Source organism: Nothobranchius furzeri, chromosome 7, assembly GCF_043380555.1.
Source record: "Nothobranchius furzeri strain GRZ-AD chromosome 7, NfurGRZ-RIMD1, whole genome shotgun sequence".
Classification (NCBI taxonomy): Eukaryota; Metazoa; Chordata; class Actinopteri; order Cyprinodontiformes; family Nothobranchiidae; genus Nothobranchius; species Nothobranchius furzeri.
Window position 1 is genome coordinate 70,238,165 of NC_091747.1, and position 15,531 is coordinate 70,253,695.

The window sequence follows — 15,531 nt, forward strand, 5'->3', positions numbered from 1 at the left end:
ACAGGTTTGTGTCTGAGTCAGAAATACAGTAGATGTCGGTTATCCAGAGGAAACTCTTTACATGTGTAAAAGCTGAGATCTTATTTCAGCTTTTTTATTTTAATTTTGTTTTGTAGGCACGTTTAGTCTACAACATAATAAAATATTGAGTTTAAATCCTCATTTATTTTTAAAACATTTAAATGTGACTATATATTTAGACTGGATTCCAAACATTTGTTTGTCTAAAGTCCATAAAATATCATCTTTTGATGACGCATATATTTAGCTTCTGAGGCGAGCTGGAATTATAAAAACATTGGAAACAACTAACAGGCTTTTTTTTTTCAAACTGACTTTTGTGAAGACTCATCTGGATGGACTTTTGTTGCTTGTGTGGACTTCTAGTTTATGGTGGACTCACACTCACCAGATACCGTCTCCAAATGCGATCTGTGCGTAAAAGCGCGTCAGCTGAGCTCTCCACCCGCCTCCACCATGCACCATGCGCACGCCTCTCTTTCATTAGGTAGTTTCTATCACAGCGTGATAAGTGCACATCATCAACTCCAGCCGATTTCTGTCTGCACTCACAGGGCATCATTGCGCACCGCCACCGAGATTTGCGGCAGAAACCATAGCCAGCGCAGACCGCGGGAGTCGGACAGCTCCAGGGTTCCTCTGAGGATCAGCGCGCTGCGTTTACCGACAGAAGAGTGGATCAGCACTTCTAACCATGAAAAAGACCACGACCACGAATTCCGGTATTTACTCGGCGGTAACCCGTCTACTTTCATACTCCAAATGCATAAAAGCCGAGCGCATGAACGAAAGCATCCCGTAGTTTATAACAAGCGGTGATTGGTTTGGTTTAGTTGCTGAATATTTTATTTCCATCCATGGTTGATGCGCTGCAGCAGGTTTCTGTGTGAATTATTCTCCTTGATTCTTTTCTCGAGTCGCCCTGTTGTGGCTTTCCAACTTGTCTAACTCACTCAGGCGTCACCACCTTGTTAGTTTTTGGGTCAGTTTCTTATATAGATGACTGTACAGCCCTTAGTGGGAACACCTCGGGGTCTGTTGGCTGTTGCAGTCGTCTGCATCATCATCTGCCCTTCTCCACCTGACCTTCTGTTTGGCTCCTTCAGGCAGAGCTATGCTTGTTTGGCTCCGGTGGTCATTTTTTAATGTTTGCTCGTGGCATCAGGGCGCATGTTTTTCCTGTACAAGCTCTTGTGGGTCATACAGAGCACATCTCCAGCTTTGGCCCCATCTGTGGGCTCCCTGTCTCTCAGCACTTGGGAACTCAGGATGGTCTCTGGGGGGAAATAACGAGTTCTGTGTTCAGCAGACGGAATTGTGGCACAAGCCGATGCTGCTGGAGCTTGTGTTGAAACTTACAGAAAAAAATAGTAGAATGGTTGCTCTGAAAAAAAACATGACGTGTTAACTTAGTTTTGGATATGGGACCCCCCCCCCCCCCACCTCCAAACAACAGGTTACAATTAGGGCAGGTGTTCTGAGAAAACGTCCTACTTTGGCTAAACGTCCTACCCGTAGTATAATTTTACGTTGTGTTACCTGACACAAACCCTATCCCTCACCCTAACCCTAACCAAAGAATAAAGTACTAATACTTACTACTTATCTATTTTCCTGCAAATATGACAGCGGATTAGCATTTCCCTTTTGTGTTGTGCGCATGCGCGCACTTGCTCAGTAACAACGGATAGGACGGTTTACCGGGTAGGAGAAATTCTCAGAACACCGACTTTAACGCGTTAATCACCATTAATTAATTAGAAAAAAAAACTCGTAAAAAATTAACGCATTTAATCGCAGCTTGCATTTCTAGCACGGCGGAACCTTTGTCATTGCACGATTTCCTCATAGACTGAATATCACTGACGCACACAACAATGCACAGTGCTAATGGCTACTAAAACGGAATAAAAACAGAAAGAAGCTGCCTTGCTTGGACTGATGCAGGATTTAGGAAACACGTCCGCCTCTTTTCTTAACTTGGTAAAAAAAAACTTCCAGACAACAACAGAGTCCGTGTCGCGGACATTTTTCAGAGATCGTCTCTGCTGCAGCTGCCCGGTGGCACCGGAAACTTTACAAAAGTTGCAGTAAGCTATATTTTTTAACATTTACGTAACATCTGTGCAGCGCTGAAAGCACCAGACAGAATAATTCTGTGCCCTAACAGTAGTTTATGAAAGTAGTCAGACAAACGAGAGGCACCTCCTCTGGGAGAACGCTCCGTGTTCTCACTACTCTGTAAACAATCACAGACAACGTGTCTTAAAGTTGAAACAGAAACACTCTGAAACTTTTCTGATGATTTTCTAAACAATTCTGTTGGGGAGTTATACGTTTCTGAGATGAGTCTCTGTCTAAACATCACATGCATTACTATCATTAAGCAGCAGGTGTGTTGAAGCTGTCATCAGCGAAGGGGCGGATGCTTAAGTGCATCTGGGGCAGCGAGGAACGAGGAAGTTGTGATCAGGCTGGAGATCACACCAGATCCGCTGCTGCAGGCGTGAGTCTGCGGGTCTGCAGCATCCCCTTCTTAACGTGACATCAGGACTTCCCATGTAGGGAAGGTCCACTCACCTGTTCGTCAGATCATTATTTCCTCGCCATGATCTTTTATCTTCCCATCATCCTCCAGTCATCCAACTGGAACCAGTTAGTGTTCCTGATCATTCTCAGAATATGCCATGCCTGCTCTGGTGTTAAAAGTTAGTACATTTAAGTCCTAGATCATATTTGTGCCTGTTCTACTGTCATTTTGAAGGATTATTATTTATGTGTTTTTACTACATTATGAGTAGAAATGCTAATAAAAACTCCCAATTATACAAACAAGTGAAACTGGAAAAATTAGAATCTGGTGCAAAGTCAAATTTATTTCAGTCATTCAACTAGACAGAGAGACTATTTAAAGGCTCAGGAACCCTTTGCAGGTGTTTTCTGTTAGTAATTATAAATTTTAGTTGATTTGGGTTTTGTTTCATATCACACAGGGACATTTGAATAATAAAAATGCATTTTTTATTAAAAGCTTTAGTTTAGAATAATAACCATGTCTAATGTTTGATTCTCTGTCTCATAATTTTAATTAAAAGTTCTACTTTGAGAGCACATTTTCCTGAACGATTAAAATGCGATTAATTTAGATTAATTACAAAGCCTGTAATTAGATTAAAATTTTTAATCAAGTCCCAGCCCTAGTTACAATATATATACTTACCTTAAGTCCACAAAGAGAACTCCTTTAATGTGCAGAGTTAACCCCAAAACATCTGAAAAATACACACCCTAAATATAGCTGCTGCCCTTGAACCCTCAGAGAACATGCATAATGCCGTTTCTCCCAAACAAAATATGAAAACATGAAAACAATCATGCAGCAAACAATTATTTATGTCATTTGCAGCCAGCGATGGTTCTGGCCCAGCCCAGATGGATCAGGACCCAGATGGGTCTCCTGGCAGGTTCCATCTCTGAATCCGTAACAAGAACCCATCAGGTTACCACGTCAGTCCAATGGGCAAGGCACCACAGGGAGTCGAACCTTCCTTCTCTGTGTGTTTTTTAAACCTCGTCCTTTTTCTCCGTCTGTTGTCAGGTTGTTTGTCGCTTGTGCTCTTTAGTCCAGCCTCTGGCCTCTGTTGACATGTGGATGACGGTGGCACAGGAGTTAAGCGCTCGCCCCGTAATCGGAAGGTTGCAGGTTCGAGCCCTGCTCAGTTTGTCACTGTTGTTGTGTCTTTAGGAAATACACTTAACCCCCTTGCCTGCTGGTGGTGGTCGGAGAGACCAGTGGAGCCAGTGCTCGGCAGACTCGCCTCCAGTGCGCCCCAGGGCGGCTGTGGCTACATCGTAGCTCATCCCAGCGTGTCAATGTGTGTGTGAATGGGTGAATGACTGATTGTGTTGTAAAGCAGCTTGGGGGGTTCCAGGACTCTAGAAGTTGCTATATCAAATACAGGCCACTTACCTTTGCTGGCGCTATTCGGATTATCCATTGCCTAATAAATTAGATCTTTACCTTCACGCTGACAGGAAACGCGGAGGTTTTGACCTCGGAATAAAGAATTCTATTTTATACGAGCAGCTTCTCAGTTCTGCGTTTGAGTCCTTCCTGTGCCAACGATGGCATACTTGAATAGCCTTTTTACCAAATACTTTTTACTCTTTCCTGAGTAGATTGTTTGAGGACTCACTCACTCACTCACTCACTCACTCACTCACTCACACCTGTAATAAATGATAAATGAGATGCACCTGTGTGCCTTTCTGAGTCGGAGGACTCCAACGTGCTTTACACTACAGTCATTCAGACTCCAACCGACCCAGCATGCACGTGTTTGGCTCTGTAGGAGAAAAATCTGCGTCTGGACAAAATGCAGACATCCATGGGGAAAGACACTTACTCCACGCAGAAAGGTCACATTCAGGTTTTGAACCTGCAGCCTTCTTGCTGAGAAACAAGGAGCTACCATGAATCGGGAATAGCATTTTATCATTAATTATAATTTATTTGTTCATATTTTTTTATTTTACGATTATTAGGTCTCACTTACATACACAACTGTGTTTTAAAGCAATACTTTACACATTTTTCATATTTTAAAATCATTTTCTTGAGCCAGCATGTGCTAAGAAATTGAATACCCCAGCTTCAGTTTTAATGAAATGTCACTCAGACCCCCAACTTCCTCTGTGGCCACAATACAGCATTTGCAACTTCAGTATGACGTGCGCCACCTGTTGGACATACCTGCCGCTGCAGTCTGGTTCCAGCACGTTTTCTGCATGTTTTAGATCACGAACACAGCTGATGTGTTTGATTTGGTGATGACTGACTCCTATAGACATGAAGGAAGGCTGGGAGACAACTCAGCTCTTAGATTAAGGCGTTAAAAAGACCAACGCACAGCAAGGACATACATTTTATTTTTGGTTTGACCAAAGAGAATTAATAACGGACACTAGAAGGTGCTCAAAGCAAGCAAAACTGCCAAGTGTGTCTTTAATTTTGGAACGTACCGGTACTTACAGGGTTGTGTACATGGTACAGGGACCTGTTCAATAACTGGATACTACAGGAGTATGTATAAGGTACTGTACGTACACACTATGTACAGAGGGACATTTAGGGTAAGAATGTGACCCAGTAAGTACTCTGTAGAAGAATATAAGAAGTCCAGTTGCCTTCATTCAAACCTACATGGAGTTTTATGCACATACCCAGCAAGTGCACTTTACAGTTCATGGTCAGAAATAAATGATTAATATGATCAAAAGTGTTAGTGTTGGAAGAAAAATGGTCTGGGAATATAAGCACATCTAGTTTCTCCCATTGTGAGGCCATGTGAAGGAATTCTGCTCTGGTATTAGTTTGAATGGACCCCCAGGTGAGAGGAGACCGGTCTTGATTCTGTTTAGATGTCATCATGTGATAGACTTTGTGGTTTAGTGTGGAGATCGTCTCTGGTCCTCCACCTCTGATGCTTCCTTGCAACATCATGACCTTAAGTATTCCAGCTATTGCTCAGACAGAACTGAGAATTAATTCTTTTGCTACGTTTGATTTTTCTTTTTGACTAACTCGACCCGGGCCAGAGATCCAGATTCAGCCATCTGTCTCTGAGCAGATGGAGCGGGTCTGAGAGCGCAAATATCTTTCTACAAATTCACAGAAATGGTTATAAATTAGTTAAGATGCTACTTGTCATTTTCTACCTCATATAACCTGCAGAAAGGTGTTTGCTCCTCCCTTTTTGTTAAAGCTCTTGTGGACTTAACAAAGTAGATGTGCTTGTGTTGTATCGTGACCCTGAATGGACAGGAAGACCTGAGGGATTAAATGTTCTCTTATTGTCCTTCCTACGCTTGAACGACCCCAGTCAGCTGCGCTGTACATCCTCATGGTGGGGTGGGTTCAGAAAGCAAGCTGAATCTCACCTTGTAGAGACATTTCCGTGATTTTCTCAAGTCTGTTTGTGTCAATTTGTCGTTAACCCTTGATTTCTCTAAGGAACACGCCCTCTTCTCTTATTGTATTAAAGTCCCATTAGTTGTAGTGAAATTAGTTCTCCGCATTTGACCCATCCCCTGGGGGAGCGGTGAGCTGCAGACACAGCCGCGCTCGGGAACTATTTGGTGGTTTAACCCCCAAATCCAACCCCTTAATGCTGAGTGTCAAGCAGGGAGGCATTGGGTCCCATTTTTTCAAAGTCTTTGGTATGACCCGACCAGGAATCGAACCCTGATCTCCCAGTCTCAGGGCGGACATTCTACCACTAGACCACCTAAGTGAATGGTTATTAATGCAAATCGGTGCGTTAGCACACCACAGAGGGTCAACACCAAGATCGGGGCGGCTGGGTTTTATTAAGTGAGTGCAAATTGTGAACTTTAGCTGTTTCCTGCATAAGAAAGTGAGCTAATAAGGCAAAAGCTGTGTGTGTGTGTGCGTGTGCGTGTGCGCGCGCGCGCGCGCGTGTGTGTGTGTGTGTGTGTGTGTGTGTACACTGTTTGCAGAATATCCATTAAGATACTTTTTGAGTCACTTACATTTCATCGTAGCAATGCTAACTGGATGAATGTTAATCTGGGTAACAGCTGAGAGCCATCATCATGTTAGCAATCAGAGGTGTGACCAAGTCACTGCTTTGCAAGTCACAAGTAAAGGTTGGTTTATGCTTGACGCGTCTGCGAGGTCCGCACAGCTCCGCGCGGAAAAGTTGCGTCATTTTGCGTCATTTTAACAACCACGCCCCTCCGCCGCGCCTCCGCACGGCCCAGAATTTCTGCAAAGCGCACCTCGGAAAATTTCTAACCACGCGGACGGACGGACGCGGAAAAACATGGCGGACCGGCAAGAACTAGTACGGCAGAGGTTCGTAAATACAGACATTTGTATGATTCAGCTCTCAGAGATCACCGTGATCAACATGTTGTTAATAATTCTTGGAGAGAAATAGCTCGCACTGTCGGAAAAGACGAGAACGCTGTTAAAAATGCTGGAATGCCATGTTGTAAACAGTAATTTCTACGTCTACTATGGTGTAGTGTTGGGTGCATGCCGTAGAGCTCCATGCTGCCCCCTACAGTTTGGGAGAATATTGGCTCACCGCAGAGACGAGCCGCATGAACCATAAACGCTGCGAGTTGTGAAGCGCGTTCCATCCGCGAGCCGCATCACCGCGCGGAAAGTGAATGCGTCAAGCATAAACCAAGCTTAAGAAAGTGAGCTAATAAGGCAAAAGCTGTGTGTGTGTGTGTGTGTGTGTGTGTGTGTGTGTGTGTGTGTGTGTGTACACTGTTTGCAGAATATCCACTAAGATACTTTTTGAGTCAATTGCATTTCATCTGAGCAATGCTAACTGGATGAATGTTAATCTGGGTAACAGCTGAGAGCCATCATCATGTTAACAATCAGAGGTGTGACCAAGTCACTGTTTTGCAAGTCACAAGTCTTTCCAGTCAGGTCTCGAGTCAAGCCCAAGTCAAAGACAACCAAGTCCAAGTCGAGTCTAAAGTCAATTATGTGGAAGTCCAAGTCCTAAACTTTGAATTTTCAAGTCATAATCAAGTCATGTGTCCAACTTAGTTTTAGTGACGATGATAATAAATAAATTCCAGAATAAAAGCTTCTTAAAGCTTCGTTTATTTGCTCAAACAAGCAGGAAGTGCAACTGGAACCGATAATAAACAAAGAGCTGCTGCGTTTAGCAGAACGAGATCAAACCCAGAACCAAGAATGATTCATGATTTTTGTCCGTGTCGTGTCACTTTTGTGCTAAAATATCAAATATGCTCAAGTTATCATCAAGTCACCAGATGCAAGTCGATTCAAGTCGTAAGTCTTTATAGATTGTATCAAGTCAAATCAGAAGTCATTAAAATAATGACTTGAGTATGACTCGAGTCCAAGTCATGTGACTCGAGTCCACACCTCTGTTAATAATTCCCAATATTAATACAAGATTTATTTTAACATTTGATCAGAACGTCCATGATGCAGTCACTTCTCAGCACCTGACATCACAGGCGTGAAATAATAAAATTACATCTGAATGTGTTTTTTTTTTCATTCTCACCATTTGTTGGTTTGCGTATGACTCAGGTGCTTTAACTGTGTCTTTTCGATGAGGGCTTGTAAAATGATTCAGATAGTTCGAGATGCCACAATCCTTGGAGCTGCAGCATCAGTCACGTCACCCATCCATCCTCCTACACCAGGTTCTCGGGAGAGAGCAGATGAGGGGAGTCAATCCCTCTCTTTATTTCTCCTTCACAATGGCTCTTTAGTGACGGCTAAGCAGATTCCCTTCTGCCTGAGTCACGCTTTGGCCTGGACTGCCTCTGCAGTCACCACAACCCCCCTGCGATAATAAAACTGTCTCTCAGGAGCATGGGCGTCATTGTCTAACTTATTCCCCACCTTGGAGTTAATCTGCTGAGCTCTGAACATTACAGTCCTTATCACACTGACACCCCTGAGTACCAAGTACCAAAGCTGACTTCTCTGGTTGGCTTAGGCCTGACACATTCAGACATCAGTGAACTTTCTCCAGCGTAGATAAACCTTCCAAGATCTAACAGGCTAACCTGTTCCCTCCTACAACCAGAAAAATGACATATGGTTTCTGTTCTGCTCCTGGAGGTTTTATGTCCTGGTTATCCGTCCTCCCAGCTGTAAGTTTGATGTGGGCTCTGAAACGCTGACCCACACCGCTATGATGCGTGCTGCTACAAAGGAGACCTCTCTGCCGCTGATGAATTGTCTCAAATACCCCTGCAGCCTCAGCATGACATCATCTGCTACTGCATTGGACTTTGGTTATAAATAGAGACGCTAGCGATGACGTTTCGGCTCGGCAAAGCTCCGCTGTGAGTAACACAAGAGCGACCACAGGCCATGTCACTGCTGCTTACCATGAGGAGCAGCCAGCCTGACGGAAGTAATTTGGCTGCGTGTTCATGAAAGCAACACCTGATGTTACGAGCAGATGCCATCAGTAAAACACTCTTTAATGAGGGCATCACTGGGAGTTCACAGGAAGAATAGTTCATGTAGTACAAACAATAGCATCATTATTTGGGAATGCCACTTCCTTTGAGCTATCAGACAGCTTTACTGAGGCCATTTTGAGCCTAATTATCATATTTATGACTTAGAGAAAGTATTCAGTGCATGATTAACTAGTCTGTATATACATTTAAAAGTCATTCAACTGTCCTTACCAATAATCCAAGACTGGGTTGCAGAGGAGGTCCAGGTGGGGAGCCCAGACATGACGGCACTTTCCAGTTCCTCCAGGAGGCCCAAGATGGTCCAGAATCCTTCTGGTGACATTTGGGTTCACCCCAGGCCTCCCTCCCAGTTTTACATTCCCATAAATCCTCCATAGGAAGGTGGCCTAGAAGCTTCCTACTCAGATGCTCAAACCTCCTCTGAAAACCTTTATTGATGAGGAGAAGCAGCAGCTCTAGCTGGAGCTATCTCCATTCAGAAAGAAGAACAAAATCAATAAAAGTCTAATGTCATGGATGAAGAGGAGCACAAAGGAGAGTGTTACTGTATATCTGCCCCTCATTACTTAAAACAGGAAAGAGCAGGTTCACTGAGAACTTGTTATCTTTGAAAATGATCAGTCCGAGTTTAACATGCAGGCTGAACATGAGAATAGTCTTCTAGCCCGATTTCCATAGCTTCTACAAACTAGATGGAAAAACGCTTGGTACAGAAAATCCTGACAGATCTACGTCACTTAAAGAGCAAACTGCAGGTTAGAGACTCCCAAGAACCAATGTTTAGAAACATAATAGAAACTCGTTTTAAACTTTTTTTTTTACACGTACATAAATTATTTAGGCTTTTAGAGTCAATTCTGTGAGAAATGTTTGTTTTTGGCCAAACCAAGTGACGTCAGCTGAAGGAGTCCTGTTAGCTTAATCCAGTGAAAAATACGTATTCTAATGCCGGCTCTCTCACAGAGGAAACTTTAGATGTTTATAATTCGACTTCTGATGGATCAAAACCATAAAGTTATGAGTTTGCTGCTCGCCCCAGAGAGCAGAGACATACCAGAGGGAGAAACCATGTGAGGAGAAGCAGCGGGGGAGCAGCAGGTGAGTTAACCATGCTAGCTTAAACTCGTGTGCTAACATTACAGTATTGTACAGATTACTATCGTGTACCAGACAATTACAATAGTATAGTCAGGTAATATAATATTAATACCAATGAGAGTCTGTCAGCGGTCTCATACTCTCTAATATCCGTTCACGTAACGTAGTTTAGCAGAGGGAGAGAGACGCCTGTCATCTGGTTCTGGAGCTCATGCAGGCTTCTGTGAGCTGGGTCCGACCCAGACACCAGAGAGCCAGTCCGGTGTTTTTAAAAGCCGCACATCCTCTCCTGGTGGTCCAGGCAGCGGTTCTGATCCGGTTCCGACCCGGAACCCAGCTGGCCTGCTGTGCCGCGCGTCTCTTCTGGTGGTCGGTTCTGACCTGGTTCTGACAGTGATTTAAGTTCCAGAAAACTCACATTTAATTGTTTAAACACTACCATGGGTCCCTGGAGCCCAGCGGACACCTCCCTGTCCCGGTACCGACCGATGTGGGCTACAGAAGTCCGTCCTTTCAGCTGCACAAAACGCCCTCAGGCACGGAGATAGAGGCGTTGTTTCTCTTATCTGGAAACCCGGGGACTCGATGTCCAGACACGCTGGAGTTGGTACAGCCTTCACACACTCTAGTTTATCAACATGAACACAATCCAACACTATTAAACACACACACTGACTGGATAACATGACCTCTCCACCCTAAAACTAGCCACTCTCCGCACTGAGCTGAGGCAGCGACTAGCTTCTAACTCCCTTTGGTTACGTCAGAGGTTTACATTTAGAAAAAAAGAGCTGAGAAGTTGCTGAGAAAGGACACTTTTTACTAGAAAAACTCTGCTGTTATGTTTTAAAACAAAATGTCCACAATAAGCATTTGAAATAGTATTTTTTTGGACAGCATTTTATATGAATTAGAAATTATATATATATATATATATATATATATATATATATATATATATATATATATATATATATATATATATATATATATGTATGCAATTTGCTCTTTAACCCACCTTACCTGCTGGTGGTGGTCGGAGGGACCGGCAGCCTTGCCTCCGTCAGTGAGCCCCAGGGCAGCTGTGGCTACATTGTAGCTCATCACCATCAGTGTGCGAAAGTGTGTGTGAATGGATGAATGATACTGCTTCAGAGCCCTCTGACTCTCTTTACAAGAGCAGATCATTTATCGTAACAATGGAGGACACGGTAACGGTGAATAACATTCTGCTCTGTCTGTGGCTCTCTGTCAAACTCTGAAATGACCAGAAAAGGCTGCAGTCAGCCAGGCAGAACTCTCTGGAGCAACCAGTGATAACTTGATGGTGGTCACTTCTAACTGGACCAAGCTTCACATCTAACAGCAGTTCTAAGCAACACTGTACCTCTGTTATGAACTTGGCAGAGGACCGTAAGGACACCTGAGCACAGTAGGCAGCAGTAAATAGCTTTCATTAGCCTGAAGCGAAGAGGAGACGTTACCGGAGTTGAGTTCAGGTAAAGGCAGAGTCGAGGGCAGGCGTCGGTCAGAACCAGGCTGAGACGAAGCAGATACGAGGAGCAGGCAAGAGACTGGGTCGAAGACAGGCGTGGATCACAACAAGGTAGGTTCGGGACGTGGTTGTGGACAGGTGTGGGTCATGGAGGGAGGCAGAGTTCTTGGCGAGGGTCAGGCGTGAAACGAGGTCGGTAGAGGATGATAGGCAGGAGGAAAAGGCTGGAAGATCTACTAGCAATAGTTCAATAACCTGGCAGAGTGCTGGTGGTTGACTGTGGAATATGGTGAGGCAGGTGTGTGGCATGAGCTTGATGAGGGGACCAGGTGTGATGCATGAAGGCTGATGAGGTGGATGATGGCTGCATGGTCAGGACACGGCAGGATCATGACAACCTGGTCCTTCTTATTGTCAGTCAGCATTCTCCTTCATCCAACCACTAAATGTAATCAGTTCTTCCTCCACATCTCCTTTCATTTGTTCCTTTCCCACTTGTTTTTGCTCTTGTCTCAAAGACACCCGTCCCCACTCCATCTCCATCGACCATCAAACAGCCGCTCTGAGCTGGCCGATCCACGCTGCTTCAGCCTCAGTCAGCCTCCGCAGAGTCTGAATCAGCGCCCAAGCTCTAATGGTGTTTTCAATAAACGGTTCCATCTCACATTAGTGGCAAAGTTTCTTCAAGCTGAGCTGAAAAACAACCTAACAAGCAGTCAGAAATAGCCTCCACCACGAAGACCAACGCTGTAATTTTAGGGAAAGGGATCTCCATCTACAACAACATTCACTGGGTTTTTCCTCTGAACATGTTTCAAGCATCCATCAAGATTTATGTACAATGACATTAAATACAAATAAATCAGTCTATTCGTCATTTTTATAACACGAACAGGAATAGACAAAGAGCAGTAGCTAACTTTATTCTGACTGCCGGGCTCGTGCTTTTGTGCAGGATTTGGTAGAGATTAGTCATTCTTGTTGTTCCAGTAAAACCTGGCATTCAGGTGAGGTGCTGGAAACGTTTACCTTTCAAGAGGTAGCCAGTGCCTGTGCAACCATCACAAGACCAGTGTTCCAGAGTTCTCCGAACATGAAAGTGAATTTCGCTATAGTCGACATTTTTAGAACAACTTAAAAGGTCAGCTTTACTTATGCATTTAAAACATGGGCAGCGATCGCTAGTAGGAGGGGAAAAAAAGCTCTGGTGCACCTCTTTGAGGACATAGAAGTCAGCCGGAGGAGAAAATATCTTCAGACGTTATGATTTGGAGTCTTATTTCCTGATATTTAGACATATCACCGGTGATGGTTGTACCCCTTGTAGCGTTGTTAATCTACATACTAGGATTTAACGCTGTTTGCTATCAGCTTTGTTAGATCCTGAGAAAGATCAGACAATTAGCATATGAAGCTTATGTCATGGATAAATATTAGGGACGAGCCGGGTACTCCTTTCAGACGAGTATCCGGTACGGATAAAGCATTTTTGATGAATACGAGCATGAAACGAGTAAAGCTGTAAATATCTGTAATCGTGCTGAAGGAAAATCCTCATTGGGTAACTGACTGTCTTAATGCTCTGTGATTGGCCAGTCAAATAGAGCGCTCGCCCCTCCCTACACACAAAACTGCAGCCGGCCAGGAGCGCAGTCCATCCTGTTCATCCACGCACACACAAAGTAACGGATCTCGCTGTGATTGCTGCACTGTTGCTCACGTTTCTTCAGAACTCCCTAGGTTTTCTTCAGCTCGCCTCTTTTTCGGTTCAATATTTAAAGTTACTTTTTTCGTAACTTACGTGGTGCATTTGACAAGACAGCTGACGTGCTGTGTTAGTCACTACCGCCGCTCCGGTCGGGTTTTTTATTTTTTTTTAACTCCCTCTCTCCCTCTATCTCTCTCTCTCACACACACACACATTAATCAACATTGTTTTGTTTAACTTTGTGCGGGAAAATGCCAAGAACGTTAAGAAAAAAATCAGTTTAATCAAAAAAAAAAATAAATAAAGTTGTGTCTGGTTCTAGTATTTCATATTTCCTAGTTCCTACTGCATGAGTTCAGATGTATTAATTCATGCACTTAAATATTAATGTTCTAATTTTATTGAAACACTTGTTCTGTAATAGTTTCTTTACTATTGTGATCAAAAGTATTTAATCTCAATTCTGAGGCTGCTCTGTAAATAGTTTTCAAATAAACAATACACATAGCAACTTCTGATCAATCCATATCAATTTCAGACTTAAAATAATATATTGATGTAAACCACACCCACTTCTGGGTTATGCCACGCCCATTCCGGGTTATGCCACGCCCATTCCGAGTACAGATACAGATACAGATAATTTAGTTGGTTGAACAGATACAGATAGTGGTGTACTCGCTCATCCCTAATAAATATCCAGGATATTTGTACAATCGATAGAAGTTCATACACCAATTGGCTTGGTCTATATTTAATCCAAAGATTAATATTTAAGTTAAGATATTTAAATTAATAGCAAAAGTTTATTTATTAAACCAGAAGACTCAAAGGAATCTTTGCTTGCTCAATAACCAAATATACACCATTCTGTGTTTCATTTCAAAGAAGAGTCAGGTTTAAAAAGTTAAGAATTTATTACTAACAATTTAAAGATGACAATTTATAACAGCTTTGATATTAAAACCTGGTATTAAGAGCAACCTGTGTCTAGATGAAAACTAAATTGAAATGCGTATGTTTGGATGCGTGGATGGAATCTCAGACGATTTCTTTCAGAGAGAGAAACGCGTTCTGGGTGGAAAAGTTGTTTTGCAGCTAACTAAGTTATTTCTTAAAGAGAACAGCAAACAGATGCCATCTGTCGGAAGTGTCTACCTCACCCAGTCAGGAGACCCCGTGTTGGATCCAAGATGTCAGGTGGAGATGATGAACCCCCAAGCACGAGGTTGGTAGAAGGACCTTGGTGCGACCAAATCGGTCCTGAGATGTCTCCGGGTCACGACTGATGAAACCGGTTGCGTCTCAAAAAAATCAATAACTCTGAAGGAGTTTCGCGTCAGCTGGTGGCAGGTGGTGTTTATTCGGAGCAATTCTATCGGCGTGACAGAGCAGCTTAGGTGGAGGCTTTGGGCGTCCGACCCTTATCCTCTGGGACTCTCGTCGCCACAGAGAGTTTCTGGTCGGTTCAAGAACTGAAGCTTGAACTAAGGAGTATGGTTTTATTAAAACGTCAGGACACGCCCTCTCAGAGATAGAAAGCTTTGGTTATGGAGTAAAGACATGTGAGGTTTAGTTACCTTTACCCTGGTCTGTCCCCTCTGCATGGTGTGTACAAGTGTACATGACCTTCTGGTTACTGATCAATATTACTGATTATCATAAATAATAGTTATTATTAACCAAAAAATAATAATTTATTTCAGTAATTAAATACATTTATAATGAACCATGATAATTATTTATGATGATTATTTATGAACCTTGTAATAAACCGTGAAAAGAGTTTATTAAAAATTATTATTTTAAATCTTGAAGTGTCCTTCATCTTGCGGAGGAACAGCAGACAGATAAAAGGCAGTCAGATTAAAGATGGTTTTAGCAGACTTTATGTCTCCTGTGATGGATAACCTTTGGACAAAAGTTCGGCCAGGACAGTGTGACCTAGCTGGGGAAGTGTGACCCTTGGGTCACAAATGAGGCCATTCATGTCGTTACACCCTTGTGCAGCAGTACCGGGACCAGAGGGAATAGGGTGTGTGTGGGGAGTGTGAGTGGGTGTCTAGCATTCATTTTTGTGAGTTTTGGGTTGTATGTGTATGTGTGAGCATGAGGGAGGGAGTGTGTGTCTGTGTATGTCTGTATATGTCAGGTGGGGTATTGGACTCCTATCCTCTCCTGGGACTTCTTG

At 43.3% G+C, this 15,531-nt stretch overlaps 1 protein-coding gene across 1 annotated transcript in view; it reads left to right on the forward strand.

Moving 5' to 3' along the window:
* Window positions 1–551: 551 nt before the first annotated feature.
* septin9b (septin 9b) overlaps window positions 552–15,531 on the forward strand; it is a 140,003-nt gene continuing 125,023 nt past the window's right edge. The window contains exon 1 of the mRNA XM_054751778.1: window positions 552–743. Within this exon, the coding sequence (XP_054607753.1) occupies window positions 716–743 (28 nt within the window). The 5' untranslated portion in view covers window positions 552–715. The remainder of the gene's footprint in view (window positions 744–15,531) is intronic.